The 17,589-nt window shown below is 51.5% G+C and overlaps 1 protein-coding gene across 1 annotated transcript; it reads right to left on the bottom strand.

Moving 5' to 3' along the window:
- Positions 1-16,752: 16,752 nt before the first annotated feature.
- LOC139052500 (putative per-hexamer repeat protein 5) lies at positions 16,753-17,589 on the bottom strand. The gene has a single exon (XM_070529619.1). It carries the CDS (start codon positions 17,587-17,589, stop codon positions 16,753-16,755), a length of 837 nt encoding a protein of 278 aa, XP_070385720.1.

Raw genomic sequence — 17,589 nt, forward strand, 5'->3', positions numbered from 1 at the left:
CCTTATAGTCCGACGTTTCGGGCGCGCGGGCGAATGTCGTTGGCGCCCGCCCATGCTACTCCGCTTGCGCACGCGCGCACCGTCAGCTGCTCTCTTCTGAGCATGCGCAGAACGATCCCAAGCGTGCGCGCCAGTTTGAACGGCTCTCTGCGACCGTCGGTGAAGCGGCGTGGGTGCCTATTTTTACAGCGAATCTATATATGCCTAGGCGAAACGCTCGCGGTCCAAGCACAGAAACCTTCCGGCTGAAGATGTGGTGCGACATTGCCTACGCTGATAGTGACGTAGTTTCTCTCTAGCAGCAAAGACAAGATGTTCATTTGAGGCATCGCCAGCCGTTTGTGGGCAGAAGCAAGTAAGAGCGGATGAGAGAAAGAAAATCTCAGGGCTTTTGCTCCTTGAATGTATGACTCTGCCTAGGCATTACGCAGGAAGTTTCTTAGCACGTGTTGTAGGCGTTTGTCACTAGGCATGCCGGCATTGAGCAGTAGGGTCGATTTTGTGTACGCTCGGGCGCTGGCTGCCGGTGCGGTAAAATAGGTGAAGCAGCGGGCACTGAGGCCCGATTTGGCGACCGCTGTGTCGGACCGACTGTCTCGCACCTGCGGAGCTCCTGCTAAGTCAGTCGTGCCGGGTCATAGCTTTCTCGCGCCTTACGGCAATGTACCTACCTTGTAAATAACATCACAGGTGTGTCTGTGGGAGCAGTAGCGACCGTAGTAGAGCCTGGACGGCATATATTGACAAGCTAGAAGGCAGACCGCCTAAGCAACCGCGGTTGGACGCAAGTAGCTGAAAGGCCGCTGGTGACGATGACTGACTCAGAACCAGCGCCGCCGGCGCGAGAAAGTCTGTCTGACGAACCTTCAGAGGCCATGTTCTGACTAGTGCTGCGGAACTTGTGGGGTGCGGTGGTGCTGAACTTAGCGTCACAAGTTGCCGGCTGGACGTAGCTATATTTATTCAGTCATGTTTTTTTTACAAATTATAACAACGTATCCCTATTTCGCATTGTTGGGGGCGCCTCCAGGAGACCAAAGCGGCAGCGGGGACACCAAAGCTAGAACTCGGACTGGTCCATGGATGGGGGGCTCGCCGAGGTCTGCGCGTGCCAGGGGTACGTGAGATCGGCTGTCCGCAATCACGGACAGCCAATTTTTTATGCGAACACCCCCTGACACGCTTCGGCCCCCGCGGCCGAAACCCATTAGCCACCTTGCTTCCAGCTTTCATCTCCACGCTGCCTCTTCAGTGCCCTGTAGGTCCTGCGGCACCTGCTTTATTATAACCTCAGGTATAACCTGAGGCCTCCATTTGCCGGTTACTTATGCCCTCCTGGAGCAGTGCTTCTATCGTCGCGACGAAAAAAGCGACCCACGACTTATAAAACACCAGTCAGAACATTGCCCCTTCAGACACAGCGATCACCAAATGGGGTGTCCGTTCCCACTGCCTCACCGCGCGGGCTGCCAGCGGCTGAGCGTAGCAAAACTCGAGCGCACTCCGCAATGCCGGCATGTCTAGGAACAAACGAATACAACAAGCGCTAAAAAACCTCCTCTGTAGTGCTTAAGCAAACTCATATATTCAAGGAGCAAAAGCCCCCCGATTTTCTCTCTCGCGCCCGCTCATACTGGCGCCTGCGTACGAACGGATGGCGATTCCTCAAATGAACGTGTCGTGGCCACTCTTGGACACGTGGGGGAAGTACGGGACGAGCAGCTGCCTGCCACGGCAGGTTAGCATTGCCGGACGGCGGCACCGCTGCGCTGACTGCGAGCGCGACGTACGAAAGCGCCTGTGTTGTTCTTTCATGTGACCACCAAATCGATGGCAGGGAGATCACAGTACAGGTCAACGAGCAGTTAGGAAAGACACGAGATGATGTACCACCACGTGATCCACCGCCAAGAGAATGGGCCAGTCAGGGAGATTTCTTCATATTTTTATCATTTTTGTGATATTCACAGTATGTATACTGACGTGTACCGTCCTCCGTGCTTCTGATGTGGTGGAATTTCTCAAGGGATCATTTCTATAAGCATGTTAGCGGACTACATCTGCTGTCTCACAACACCCTCCACAACAATGGTGAGCCGAAGGCGCTCAGCCTGAGAAGTCTGATGGCTTTCAACCCCTGGTCTCTGACATGGCTCGAACCATATATAACCGTTTCTCTGGTCAAAGTTGGTCGCGAGGAGGGTGTATATCTATGCTGAGGTCAACGACGTCGGTGAAACTGAACATTTAGTGGAACAATAGCCAGAACTGTACAAGTGACAAATGTCTGCATATAGAATTGAAAAAAAAGGTGGGGAACTTGTGTTGGTGAAGCAACTGTAGGACTGTTGGTTATAACGCACGATTATCGGCACTTAAAGGCAATCGCAGAATATATTGTTGCTGTGACGATTGAAGAATGTGTCAGCCTCGGCTGGAGGCCTAGACTTCGCAGTATCTACTTACAGCGGGCGAAAAAAGTAATAGCACTTATTGTAGATATATAAAAATAACGCATACGTAAACAACGTGAAGGCGAGGAAGTGTAGAAATGTTATTGGTGAAAATTGGTCATGCAGATACTTGAACTATATGTAGAGTTGTCATGTAAGTGATGAGGAGTGTTAAGTATACAGACACCGGTCCAGGTTACGACTCGAGATAGCCCAGCTGATGCATAGATCGTGTATCATTTTGACTGGAACGATCACTGTTTTCCTGATTATGCAAGGATATACTAGTTTATTTTTTCAGAAAAAGTCATGAAAAATGACGTCTGGCACCCCCCGCCCCCCCGCGGCAAACGTATGTCAACAAATAAGATGGCCTACTACGTGACTTTCTATTGGTGTGCGCGGCTCTTGATTCTTCTTGAAGTACAATATAAAGGTGCACTGCGTTTCAATCAGCTGTTCTGTAACTTATTATGCGCAGCTAAATCTTCGATTGTTAAATGAGAAAAAATTGGCACCGTGGCCTCTGAAATTGAGCGGCGCGTGCACTCTGTAGCCCGATATCGGAGGCTATAAGGGCGCTGTCAGTATTTGCGCCCACAGCCCAAAAAGGGACACCACATTACCGAAAGCTCTCCACTAAGAAAAAGTAGCTTTGCTAGAATTTGCAGCTGTCGTACATATAGCACATTATTGCAGCAGCTTTTTTATTTTCTGAAGTGGCTGAAATGGTCAACTCATGCCAAAGCCACCAATCGTTCTGCTTTCCCCTTTTGTGATGTGCGTTATTGGAATCACTATCACTTTTCAGCATTCCAGGTGTAGGGACTCCTAGCTATTTCTGAGAATTTGCTCACATCGACAAATACTACTTACAATATTTCCACGTGCTTTTGCAAGTAACCGCTGCCGGCATAAACACTTCTGAGTAAGAACTTTTTGTTACGCCATAAAAGTAAATTTGTTCTGTAATGACTGGTTTCAAAAGCTCCTTAAAATTAAAAACATCCGTGATAATTATAAGTAGCTGCAGCAAAAAAAATCATCGACAATTATGATACTCCCGAATGCGAGATTTCAGCTCAGCTCTCCACGTGTTTTTATTTTGTCGGTAAATATTTTCTAATGATATAATGATATATAATATAGGTTCTAACGTCTCAACACGGCCAAGGGCATCACTTAGACGTTTACGTGGCAACCCCCGCCATTCATCAGGGCCTATCCAGAAGTCAACGTAGTTTTGACGCCGACAGTTGACGGGTCCAAAAAAAGACCCCTTTACCGGAACCTGACAACCTGAACCAATGATTGAAAGGGCCAACGTCTAATGCTACCTTGGGAACGACTTCCACCGCGGATTCCCAGGTTCCTACAGATGTAGGGCCGAAGGGGCAACATCGCATGCGAAGGTAGGCGGAAGAGTGTGATATCATGGGCGGTATATTGTGACCGATCCAACGATTGTGATTGGCCGCGATACAGTCATCAGATTCCAAAGTCTAGAGAAGACGACGGTATTAAAATCGGAGACTTTTCATACAGTGAGGATTACTCACACATCCTTATGTAAACTCAGACGTTGAATGTGCTTCTACATGGAGTGGGTTTCCGTGTCTAGAGCCGTTGTAAATAATTTAAATAAACCTTTTTTCCTTCATTCCCGCTATCGGACGTACTCGTCGATTGGCTTGGTGAGTTCCTAGCCTAAACGTCACGAAGAGCCACAACAAGGCGCACGGTTTATTTTAGGGAAAGAACGCTGTGAGTGGCGTAGCTGGCGTGGACAATCTGTCTCGTGCGGCCCGTAGCAAATGGGACGAAGTGTCACGCGACTGCCTCGCTAACAGGAAGATGCAAGAGGCCGCGCGCCGGTGGCTCGTGGGCGCGATTCACAGCAGCCGCTGTAGACAGACCTCTGCTCATACAGCGCGTTGTTTCCTTACAGACGAGGCGCGCTACTCTGGCGCCATATCATAGCCATCGTCGCCGCACAGCCCGTCCTGCGTGGCACTACGCTTTTTTTCTCACGCTTTCGTGTCACCAACGACGAGACTGGCCTTTTATGATTAGGAAATCATACCATCAGTATCAGCGGTGACAGCGCGCAAGGGCGGATCACATCGAGCCTTACTCGTAGCCGCTCCCGATCATCCCTTGCAAGAGCAATGGTCCCCCTCGTCATGCACGCTGGTACCGCGGACTGACCTCAGCAGCTCACGCCGCGGACGAGCGTCGTTCTGCCTACCTGACGCCTCCCTGGCATCCCCTGGGATACGCAGATGGTATTGCCCATGCGGCTGCGGATAACGTCGCCGCCGGCCACTGAGGAACGGGCACCTAAGGGCTGTGCTCCAAAAAGTTCTTTGTGCACAGGGTCACGGTAAAAGCAGTGACATTTATCCATGACGCCGACTTGTGCATGTATGCTTACTGAATAAGTTGAACGTTGTTCATGGTGCTGTTAGTTCCCTGAGACACTCATGCTTATGCGCGGACTGTACTTGCATGGTTATCTTCCTTAAACAACAATGCTGGTTGGAAAAGAACGTTTTCTAGACAGTATATCTCATGTTGCGAGTGCCACTGTTTATGGTAATCTTAGAAAACTGTGAATGGTACTCAATACAGCCCTTTCAGCTGTTAAAAATGGTCACCATATTGAAACTATGTTATTATATTTCAGTTGGCTTAGTTTTAGGCACTGAAGGCTGACCGACTGAGGCGATCTCGTATATCACGTCGGACAGTTGACGTAAGATCTGGTACGGACCAGAATAACGGGAAAGTGGTTTTTCGATATGCCGACGCGACGTGAACGCGTCCATAGAAGGACATGAGAACCCGGTGGAAAATGGTGGTCTCGGTGTCGAAGGTCATAGCGTCCATTTTGAGAAGCTTGCGAGACTGTGAGGCGACGACGGGCGACCTCTCGAGCCTGGGCGGCTAAGGCAATCGCATCGCGAGTGTAACCAGTGCTGGGTGATTGTACTGCGGAAGGTAGCAACGTGTCGAAGGGCAAGGTGGGGTCGCGGCCATAGAAAAGGTAAAGTGGTGAAAATCCGGCAGTGTCATGACGGGACGAGTTGTATGCGAAAGTGATGCATTGTAAGGCGACGCTCCAGTCACGGTGATCGTCGGAAACGTACATGGCCAGCATTTCAGTTAGTGTGCGGTTGAGTCACTGGGTGAGGCCGTTCGTTTGAGGGTGGTACGCGGTAGCAAGCTGGTGTTCTGTAGAACAAGAGCGGGGCAGATCATCGACGGCCTTCAATAGAAAGTAGCGGCCGCGATCCGTGAGTAACTGGCGAGGGGCGCCATGGTGCAGGATGACGTCGTATAGTAAGAAGTCGGTGACATCTGCAGTGCAGCTGGTTGGCATCGCTCGTGCGATGGCATATCTGGTGGCATAAGCTGTTGCCACAGCAATTCATTTGTTTCCTTTAATTGAAATTGGAAAGGGGCGAAGGAGGTCAAGGTCCACACGGAATATGGGCTCTGTGGGAATATCAATTGGTTGAAGCAAACCAGCAGGAGGCATTGCAGGCGTCTTCCGGCGCTGACACAGGTCACAAGAAACTACATAACGGCACACAAAGCGATAAATGCCAGGCCAGACGAAGCGGCGCCGCAGGCGGTCGTAAGTACGAGTGATGCCCGGATGTCCAGCAGTAGGAGCGTCATGAAGTTACTGGAGCACGGCCAGTCGAAGATGCTTGGCGAACGACTAGGAGGAGCTCCGAGCCCTCAGGACGAACGCTACGACCTATAAAGTTCTATCGCGCAAAGTGAACATCCGGAGGGACGGGTCACTGGGTGAGGAGCCCAGGCGTTCCATAAAAGTTAGAAGAACAGGATCTTGGCGTTGCTCGCCGCCAATATGGAGGAAGCAGGAGAGGGATAGAATACTGATGTCCGAGTCTGCATCGCTATCGTCCGATTGATCCGCGGGATTGCAGGACAGGCAGTCGGTGTCTTTATGCAGGCACCCTGACTTATACGTAGCAGAAAATGTATATTCTTGTAGACTTAATGCCCAGCGTGCAAGTCGTCCAGTTCGTTCCTTCAAGGAGGAGAGTCAGCAGAGGGCGTGATGATCGGTTACGGCGCAGAAGCTGTGACCGAAAAGGTATGGTAGAAATTTCGCCAGCGCCCACACGAGCGCGAGACATTCCATCTCAGTAATGGAGTAACTTCGTTCGGGTGTGGAAAAAGGGCGGCTGGCGTAAGCGATGACACGGTCTTTGCTTTGTTCACGCTGAGCGAGGACAGCGCTATTGCTATGATCACTCGCATGAGTTCGTACTTCAGTGGGCGCAGAAGAGTCAAAGTCTGACAGAATAGGGGAAGTTGCAAGCCGCTCAATCAGGGCAGAGAAGGCTTTCTCCTGCATGCAGTGGTCCCCAAGAAAGAGAGACATCTTTCCTAAGAAGGTCAGTGAGAGGGTGATCGATGCGACAAAATTTTTCACAAATCGCCCGAAATAACAGCATAAGCCTAAAAACCTACGCACATTTTTCTTGAACAAGATGCAGGAAAATTTCGCACGGCGTGAGCTTTCTGTGGATCAGGTTGGATTCCGGCGGCGTTTACGAGATGGCCGAGCGTGCTAATTTCACGGCAACCGAAATGTAACTTGGAGGAGTTTAACTGAAGGCCAGCCCTTCAAAACACGGCGAGTATGGTGGTGAGGCGCCGCAGATGGCTCTCCAAGTTCGGCGAGAACACAATCCCATCGTCGTGGTAATAGAGGCATGTAGACCACTTCAAGCCACGCACAGGAAAGCCCATCAGGCGCTAGAATGTTGCAGGCGCATTCCGCAATCCAAAGGGCATGACTTTAAATTGCGACAGACCGTCCGGTGTGACGAAGGCGCTTTTCTCGCGGTCCATCTCATCGACGCTAATCTGCCGGAGCGGAGCTCAATTGATGAAAAGTTGTGGCATCCGTAAAGGCAGTCAAGAGCGTCACCAATACGAGGCAGGGTATAAACATCCTTTTTTATCCTGTTGAGGTGACAGTAGTCAACGCAGAAGCACCCCGAGTTGTTTTTTTTTCTTTACTAAGACATTCGGTGATGTCCACCGGCTACTGGAAGGTAAAATGATGTCCTTGTCCATTATCCTGTGAACCTCTTTTTGTATGATGGCCTTTTCTGTTGCGGAGACACGATATAGCCGCCTATGAATGGGGCTGGCATCACCGGTGTCTATGCGATGTGTGACAACAGAAGTCTGGCCTAGTGAACGGTCGTCCAAATCAAAGATATCCTGATAAGATGACAGAAGGGGCCGAAGAGCTGTTGTTTGCTCGGAATGAAGGTCAGGGGCAATCATCTTACAAACATCATCCGCAGACGTCGAGCACGAAGGAGTGGGGGACAAAGCTCTGTTGGCACTGAGGACGGATTCAGAGGTCAAAGGAGCGATATGCGCATGGCGATATGGGGTGGCAGCACATGCGACGAAAGTTCAAAATTGAGGATGGGCACGCGAGCGCAGTTTTCGCGGAGCCAGAATAAGGTGCTCGGAAGGGCAATATTGCGCGAGAAAACCACGTCAGTAAGCGGCGACACGACGTACTCGCCATCAGGTACGGGAGGACAGGGCGTCAGGAGGACATTTGTGGCTGCCTGTGGAGACAGCATTGCAAACTCAGCAGAACATAAGCGGTATGAAGCACAAGTTGTTTCGTCGGCAGGAAGTGGCAAATCTAACTGTAGAACACCTGCGGAGCAGTCAATTTGGGCACAGTGTTTTGAAAGGAAGTCGAGGCCGAGAATTAGGTCGTGCGGACAGTGCTCAAGAACCATAAATAAAACAACTATATAATGGCCCCCAATGGTCACACGTGCTGTGCAGATTCCAAGAACAGGTGAAGTTACTCGCATCGCCGACTCGTACAGTGCACGGTACAGCGGGCGTCAGAACCTTTTTAAGACTTCGGTGGAGAGCAGCGCGCATAACTGAAAGCTGCGCTCCTGTGTCAACAAGAGATGTAACAAGTACGCTATCAATTTCAATGTAAAGTAGGTTTCCACGTGTGGGCAGGGTCAACAGAGGATTTGTGGGCCGGGTCGGAGTTGCAGCTTCACCTTCAGAGCTACACCACCTAGTTTCCCGAAGTGAAACGACCGCTTGCAGAAGGGGACGAAGAACGGTGAACGAGAGGCGAACGGGAACTACGATCTTGCGGAGACGGGGAGCGGCTGGATCTTGGTGGAGCAGTGTCGGCGTTGATGTTCCTGGCCGGTGTATAAGACGAGAAAGTACGATGGTCTGGCACTTGGCGGTAGTGACTCGGAGACGACCACCGAGGAAGTGACGACCATTGGTTGCGACAATGACGGGCGATGTGGCCAATGCCGGAACAATTAAAACAGATGGGTTTATCATCCAGTGTACGCCAGTCAGCTGGATTACGACGGGGTGAAGAAATGCTTTGCGTCTGGGAGGGAGTGGCTGGAGAAATCTGATAGGTGTTTGTATGGCGCAACGAGGAGAGAGATGATATGCCCAAACTTGCTATTTCCTCCCGAGCCACCACTTGTATAAGGGAGATAGAGGACACGCTTTCCCGACAGTCGGAATGAACTGGAGCCAAAGCCATGGCCTCAAGCTCATGGCGAACGATGCGCGTTATATCTTCCGGTCCTATCGGCTGAACGAACCGCGGCGGGTCTTCGCAAGAAGATGTCGCGGTTGTATTCGGCAATCTGTCGAAAGTTTGAGCGACACGCTGGCCCTTTGTTTGTTCGAAGCGCTGGTATTCCTTTACAATTGTATCGACAGTGGCACAATCCTTAAACATCAGGAGATTGAAGGCGTCGTCTGCAATACCTTTAGTATGTGACCAACCTTGTCTGCGTCGTTCATGTTATCAGCCTTGCGACAGAGAGTCAGCACATTCTGTATGTGCACGACATAGGATTCTGTGGACGTCTGAGCGCAGCGCGCAAGTTATTTTTTTTGCTGCCAGCTGACAGCCGAGAGTTCCGCGAAATAGGTCTCGCATTTTTTTTCTTTGCAGACATCCCAGATCCTTAGGTCAGCTTTACGTGTATGGTACCATTGCTTCGCAGTTCCTCTCGGATAAAATATCAGGTTTGCTAGCATCATTGTTGGATCCCGCCTGTTGCTGTCGCACACTCACTCGTACATCGTAAGACAGTCCTCGACGTCGGTGTTGTCTGTGCCACAAAATGTACCGGGGTTCCGCGGATGAGTGAGGATGGCCGTTGGCACGGGCTGTTGAGGTCTTGTCACTTGTGTCTGTTGATTTACCATTGTGGTGGCAGGTAGATGACGTCTGCTGCGAAGTTCCGTGATTGTATCCCGCACCTCCATCAAAATGTTGCAGGAAGAAAGCAGGCCCACGAGTGTAAAATAATGTATATTTAGAACTGGTGTTAAATGCATTCAGGCAACGGCCAAGTCTTCGTCTTCCTCTAGTCCATGTCACTTTCTTCTTTTCCTTCTCCGTAACAATATTTATCACTCGATAAATTTCTATTGTATACTACTAATGATTGATGTTCAGCACCCTTTTTATGTTTTTCCATGTATTGTATTTCCCCACTCCTGCGATAGCCCTTCGGGGCTGCAGCATGTTGAAATAAATTAAATAAATAAATAAATTACTCAGACAGATCCACCCTCACTTATACGTCTTGCTTTTCAGTGCAACAAATTTATCAGATGACGACAGTACTTCATGGCACGAGCTTGTGGGTGCCACCCCCAACGGCCAACACGTGTGGATAACCGGCACGACCGCCCCACCGTGCGCAGGCGCCGGGCGCGAATGGCGATCTATAAAAGCAGCAGGGTAACGCAGGATGGCGAGAGTCGGCGACCGGGCTACGGATGTGTGGGACACCAGGACAGTGAATAAAGATGTTCGTGCCAGTCTCTCCGGACTACAGGGTAGCAGCAAGGCCGCAGATTGCTTCAGTGGCGCCCAACGTGGTTGTTGCTACCCGTTCATGAGTACAGGCTGTGCTTTGAGTGCCCTAACAGTTGTAGTATTTTCCGTGTTCATTTATTCATTTTCATGCTCTAAGCGAGGTAGGATTTTCTTCCTGGTTGTGTTTCCGCCTAACTAAAGGCAGGCTGAGTAACACCTATCGCATTTCGGTAGTTCTTGCTTGTGCATATTTTTTTTTCTTTGCTCTCTTATTAATGAATACAGACGAAGACCAAGTCATGAAGCTTCGCTCCGGAACCACCATCCCAAATGAAATTTCGCAAAGGACGAAGGAGAAGAAATAGCCGAGGCGCAGCTCACCGCGCAAATTGAGCGCCTCTCTACCACCAAGACGGGCCGCAGTGTACTGACGTCCCTGGGTTACAACCCCCAAGCTCCCAGCCGGCAACCGTGCGAGATCACAGATGAGGCGCGGGCCCACATTTACGTGAACCCCATCCCGAAGAACACGCACCCAGAATACAACCAAGAACGGCGGCAGGCGCGGGCCAAGGCCCTCACCGAACAACACGCCCAATACCCGCACGCCCAGTACGTGGACGCCGGGGAATACAAGCGGGAAGGTTTCTCGGCAGTGGTCGTTGCGGCGGCTACCGGCACCAAGACAACGGCAGCGAGTCGGCGGCCGCCATCATCGGCAAGCTCCAACTTCAAGTCCGCGGTAACACCGCCCGTATCAAGTGGCTCCCGGCGCACGCCGGCGAGTGTGCATCCTCACCGAACCACAACGAGACGGTCCATTCGGCGGCGCGAGCGCTTACTTTCCGTGCCCCCGAGAGTGACCGCTCCGTGTGGTGGTTCTAAACCAAGGACAGATTGGCTAGTTATGCCGAAGTAACCAAGTGTTACCGCTTAGCTCGACGGACAATGCCGCCTCCCCACCAGGCACTCAGTCGAGAGGAGGCCGTAATCCTAAGACAAATACACACCGCGTCACTCCTCGACCCCGCAATGCTGCACGTGCTTCACCCAGAGCTCTATCCGGGTGGGCTGTGCGGTGTTTGTGCAACGCGTCCGGCGGACCAATGGCACATCATGTGGGACTGTGCCAGGTTCCCGACGGCAGCTGCCTCCAGCACTTATCCACCCGAACATCAAGGTGCACTGCAGTCTGCAGGCAAAGACACACAACTATGGGCCGTCCAGCAGGCCCGGGGTGCGCTCGAAAAGCAGAAGCCTCATGATCCACTACAAACGGGCCCAACTGGGCTAGTGCAGAGAAGGGTATAACCCCGGGTCGACGCTTGGCCAGCGCCACGACGCATTAAACCGTCGTTTGCCGGCACATTATTAAAGTTATCCCTATCCCTGTCCTAAAGGACGGAGGTAACACTACCCTGGATATGCCGACCAGCAGCGCATAATGAGCTCAATTCGGGACACTGTCGCCAACTTGGCGACAGCGTGTCTCAACGACAAAATCTGCCTCAAGAACCGACGACACGACCACAGTTGGTCGCCCCAACATATAAGACATACGATGACCCTCAGTCCCTTATCGATTTCCTGGATAGGCTGGATGTATACCAGTCGGCTACTGGGGCGTCGTTGCACTACTTGAGTCGTGCCAGTTGCGCTGGTTGGACCCGCAGCGTGTCGGTGGCGCCTACAGGCACCGTTGGAAACCTGGGGCCTGTTCCAGGAAAGTGGTCAAATCTAATTCCTACCAGCTGAGTACGAGTCTCGCATTTTGCGCGAACTTGAACTTAGAACTCAGCGCCCGAACGAAAGTCTTCTGGAGTTTGTAAGACACCTTCAGCAACTGCATCGTAGAGCATGTCCGAAAGCAAGCCAAGCAGACAGGGCGGCTAGGGTTCTCCGGCAACGTCACCCACGTTTCTATCATCATCATCAGCCTGTTTATGCCCACTACAGGGCAAAGGCCCCTCTCATACTTCTCCAACTACCCTGGTCATGTACTAATTGTGGCCATGTTGTCCCTGCAAACATCTTAATCTCATCCGCCCACCTAACTTTCTCCCGCCCTCTGTTACGATTCCGTTCCCTTGCAATCCATTCTGTAACTCTTAATGACCATCGGTTATCTTCCCTCCTCATTACGTGTCCTGCCCATCCCCATTTCTTTTTCTTGATTTCAACTAATAAACCATAACCTCGCGTTTGTTCCCTCACCCAATCTGCTCTTTTCTTATCCCTTAATGTTACACCTATCATTCTTCTTTCCATGGCTCGCTGCGTCGTCCTCAATTTAAGTAGAACCCTTTTCGTAAGCCTCCAGGTTTCTGCCCCGTACGTGAGTACTGGTATAACACAGCTGTTATAAACTTTTCTCTTGAGGGATAATGGCAGCCTGCTGTTCATGATCTAAGAATGCCTGCCAAACGCACCCCAGCCCATTCTTATTCTTCTGATTATTTCAGTCTCATGATTCGGATCCGCAGTCACTACCTGTCCTAAGTAGATGTATTTCCTTACCACTTCCAGTGCCACACTACCTATTGTAAAGTGCTGCTCTCTTCCGAGACTGTTAAACATTACTTTAGTTTTCTGCAGATTAATTTTTAGACCCACCCTTCGGCTTTGCCTCACCAAGTCAATGAGCATGCATTGCAGTTGGTCCCCTGAGTTACTAAGCAAGGCAATATCATCAGCGAATCGCAAGTTACTAAGGTATTCTCCATTAACTCTTATCCCCAATTCTCCCCAATCCAGGTCTCTGAATACCTCCTGTAAACACGCTGTGAATAGCATAGGAGAGCTCGTATCTCCCTGCCTGACGCCTTTCTTTATTGGGATTTTGTTGCTTTCTTTGTGGAGGACTATGGTGGCTGTGGAGCCGCTATAGATATCTTTCAGTATTTTTACATACGGCTCGTCAACACCCTGATTCCGCAATGCCTTCATGACTGCTGAGGTTTCGACTGAATCAAACGTTTTCTCGTAATCAATGAAAGCTACATATAAAGGTCGATTATATTCCGCACATTTTTCTATCACCTGATTCATAGTGTGAATATGGTCTATTGTAGAGTAGCCTTCATGGAATCCTGCCTGGTCCTTTGGCTGACGGAAGTTTAATGTGTTCCTGATTCTATTTGCAATTACCTTAGTAAATACTTTGTAAGCAACGGGCAGTAAGCTGATCGGTCTATAATTTTTCAAGTCTTTGGAGTCCCCTTTCTTATGGATTAGGATTATGTTAGCGTTTTTCCAAGATTCCGGTACGCTCGAAGTCATGAGGCATTGCGTATACAGGGTGGCCAGTTTCTCTAGAACAATCTGCCCACCATCCTTCAACAAATCTGCTGTTACCTGATCCTCCCAACTGATTTCCCCCTTTGCATAGCTCCCAAGACTTTCTTTACTTCTTCCGGTGTTACCTGTGGGATTTCGAATTCCTCTAGACTACTCTCTCTTCCATTATCATCGTGGGTGCCACTGGTACTGTATAAATCTCTATAGAACTCCTCAGCCACATGAACTATCTCCTCCATATTAGTAATGATATTGCCGGCTTTGTCTCTTAAAGCATACATCTGATTCTTGCCAATGCCTAGTTTCTTCTTCGCTGCTTTTAGGCTTCTTCCGTTCCTGAGAGCATGTTCAATTCTATCCATATTATACTTCCTTATGTCAGCTGTCTTATGCTTGTTGATTAACTTTGAAGAGTCTGCCAGGCTTTCATACATTGTCATTTCTTGATCAGATCTTTCTTCTCCTGCGATAGCTTACTGGTATCCTGTCTAACGGAGTTACCACCGTCTTCTATTGCACACTCCTTAATGATCCCCACAAATTTGTCGTTCATTGCTTCAACACTAAGGTCCTCTTCCTGAGTTTAAGCTGAATACCTGTTCTGTAGCTTGATCTGGAATTTCTCTATTTTTCCTCTTACCGCTAACTCATTGGTCGGCTTCTTATGTACCAGTTTCTTCCTCTCCCTCCTTAGGTCTAGGCTAATTTGAGCTCTTACCATCCTATGGTCACTGCAGCGCACCTTGCTGAGCACGTTTACATCTTGTATGATACCAGGGTTAGCGCAGAGTATGAAATCTATTTCATTTCTAGTCTCACCGTTCGGCCTCCTCCCCGTCCACTTTCGGCTATCCCGCTTGCGGAAGAAGGTATTCATTATCCGCATATAATTCTGTTCCGCAAACTCTACTAATAACTCTCCCCTGCTATTCCTAGTGCCTATGCCATATTCCCCCACTGCCTTGTCTCCAGCCTGCTTCTTGCCTACCTGGGCATTGAAGTCGCCCATTAGTATAGTGTATTTTGTTTTGACTTTGCCCATCACCGATTGCTCGCCTTCATAGAAGCTTTCGACTTCCTGGTCATCATGACTGGATGTAGGGGCGTAGACCTGTACAACCTTCATTTTGTACCTCTTATTAAGTTTCACAACAAGACCTGCCACCCTCTCGTTAATGCTATAGAATTCCTGTATGTTACCAGCTATATTCGTATTAATCAGGAATCCGACTCCTAGTTCTCGTCTCTCCGCTGATCCCCGGTAGCACAGGACGTGCCCGCTTTTCAGCGCTGTATATGCTTCCTTTGGCCTCTTAACTCCACGGAGCCCTATTATATCCCATTTACTGCCCTCTAATTCCTCCAATAGCACTGCTAGACTCGCTTCACTAGATAACGTTCTAGCGTTAAACGTAGCCAGGTTCATATTCCAATGGCGGCCTGTCCGGCCTGACCTCCTATGTGAACACGTTTCTATACTTGCCTACATTGTCGTAATTATACCTCAGTAGATGAGATTTCATGGGGTGCGCGTTTCATACAGAAAAGATTGCTGGACGAGCTTCAACACCCATCACTCCCCCAAGCCTCTCCGTGGAGTTGAGCTGTGCTTGTGGAGTACCTGGGCAATATCGGCCACCACTGTCAACAATCTTGGGTCGCGCCATCGACCAGTACCTGGTTGTACGTATGGCAGGCATGTAGCACCCAGGTTCGGACAATTATTTTACAGCAACAGAGTAAGACACCGGAGAGGGCAGCACAACGCCCCAAGATCCCGGAGATGGCAGCACAGCACTCCAAGACCGCCGAGAGGGCCGCATAAAGCCCCAAGACACTGGAGAGGGCAGCTTAATGCCGCAAGACGCCAGATATGGCAGAACATCGCCAGATCCAGGAGATAGCAGCACAACACCCAAAGATCACGGAGAAGGCAGCACAATGCCACAAGACCCCGGATAGGGCATCAAAACGCCCCAAGACACCGGAGAGGGCACCACAATGCCCCAAGACCCCGGTGAGGGCAACACAACAGCCAAGGACACTGGCGAGGGCAGGGCAGCATACGGCCCAAGACCCCCCGAGGGTGCAGCACAACGCCCCAAGACCGCGGAGAGGGCAGCACAATGCCCAGGACCCGGGTGAGGGCAGCACTATGTCCCAAGACCCCGGAGAGGGCAGCATGACGCCCCAACACCACGGAGCGGACAGCACAACGCCCCAAGACCCCGAAACGGGGAGCACGAGGTCCAAACGCCCTAGAGGGCAGCACAACGCGCAAGGACTCCGCAGAAGGCAATAGCACGCCCCAAGAGCCCGGAGAGGGCAGCAGGATGCTCCAAGATCGCGGAGAGGGCAGCACAACGCCCCAAGTCCACGGAGAGGGCAGTACAACACCCGGAGAGGGCGCGGCAACGGGCAATGGAGACGGTCTGCCCTCTCCGGGGCCTTGGGGCATTGTGCCGCCCTCCCCGGGATCTAGGGCCGTTGTGTTTTGCTGCCCTTTCCGGGGTCTTCGGCCGTTGTGTTGTGCTGCCCTTTCCGGGGACTTGGGGCGTCTTGCTGCCCTCTCCAGGATTTTGGGCATTGTGCTGCCCTCTCCGGTGCTCTGGGGTGTCGTGCTGCCCTCTTCGGGGTGTAGGCTCGTTGTGCTGCCCTCTCCGGGTTGCTGGGGCATTGTACTGCCTTCTCCAGTGTCTTGGGGCATCGTGCTGCCCTCTCCGAGGAGTCTTCGGGCATTCTTTTGTCTTCTATGGGGTCCTGGGGCGTTGCGCTGCCCTCTTTGGGAACTTGGGCCGTTGTGCTGGCCTCTCAGGCGTTTTGGGCCATTGTGCTACCCTCTACAGACTTTTGGGCGTTCTGCGGCCCTTTCCGGGCGCTTGGGACGTTGTACTGTATTCTACGGGCTCTTGGGGCATTGTACTGCACTCTTCAGGCCCTGGGGTGCTGTGCGGCCCTCTGCGGGGTCTTGGGGCATTGTGCTACCCTCTCAGGGGTCTGTTGCAGTTGCGCTACCCTTTCAGGGATCTTGGCGCATTGCGGTGCCCTCTCCTGGGTCTTAGGCCGTTGTGCTTCCCTCTCTGGAGCCTAGGGGCACTATGCTGCGCACTCCATGTCTTGAGGCGTTGTGATGCCCTCTTCGGTGTCTTGCGGTGTTGTGTTGCCCACTCCGGAGTCTAGGGCCGTTGTGCTGCCCTCCTCGCGAACTTGGACCGTTGTGCTGCCCTCTCCGTAGTTTTGGGGCGTTGTGCTGCCCTCTGCGTGCTTTTGGGGAGTTCTGCTGCCCTCTCCGGGCTCTTGGCGCATTGTAATGCACATTCTGCAGTCCTTGGGCGATGTGAAGCCCTCTCCGGGGTCTTGGGGCGTTCTACTGCCCTCTCCGGAGCCTTGGGGTACTGTGCTGCCCTCACCGGGGTCGTGGGGATTTGTGCTGTCCTCTCCGGGGCCTTGTTGCGTTACGTTGGCCACTCCAGGGTCTTGGGCTATTGTGCTGCCCTTTCCGGACTCTTGGGGCGTTCTGCTGCTCTCTCCCGGCTCTTGGGGCATGATACAGCCCCCGTTGTGGTACTGGCGTGCTGCACTGCCCTCTCCAGGCTCTTGGAGCGTTGTGCTTCCCTCTACAAGGTCTTGGGCCGTCGTGCCTGTGGGCCGTGCTCCAGTGTCTTCGGGCGTTGTGTTGCCCTCTCCGGAGTCTTGTGGCGTTGTGCTGCCCTCCGTGGTCTTGGGTCTTCGTACTGCACTCCACTGGGTCTTGGGGCGCTGTGGTGCCCTCTCCAGGATCTTGAGCTGTTGTGCTGCCCTCTCCAGGGTCTTGGGGCATTGTACTTCAGGGTCTTGGGTCCTCGTGCTGCCCCCTTCGGGCTCTTGAGCTGTTCTGCTGTACTCTCCATCGTCGTAGGGCGTTGGGTTGCCCTCTTCGGGAGCTTGGGCCAT

This window comes from Dermacentor albipictus, unplaced genomic scaffold, assembly GCF_038994185.2.
Source record: "Dermacentor albipictus isolate Rhodes 1998 colony unplaced genomic scaffold, USDA_Dalb.pri_finalv2 scaffold_25, whole genome shotgun sequence".
NCBI lineage: Eukaryota > Metazoa > Arthropoda > Arachnida > Ixodida > Ixodidae > Dermacentor > Dermacentor albipictus.

Excerpts from the sequence above, each read along its gene's own strand:
- LOC139052500 (XM_070529619.1), bottom strand. The coding sequence starts at position 17,589 with ATGGCCCAAGCTCCCGAAGAGGGCAACCCAACGCCCTACGACGATGGA.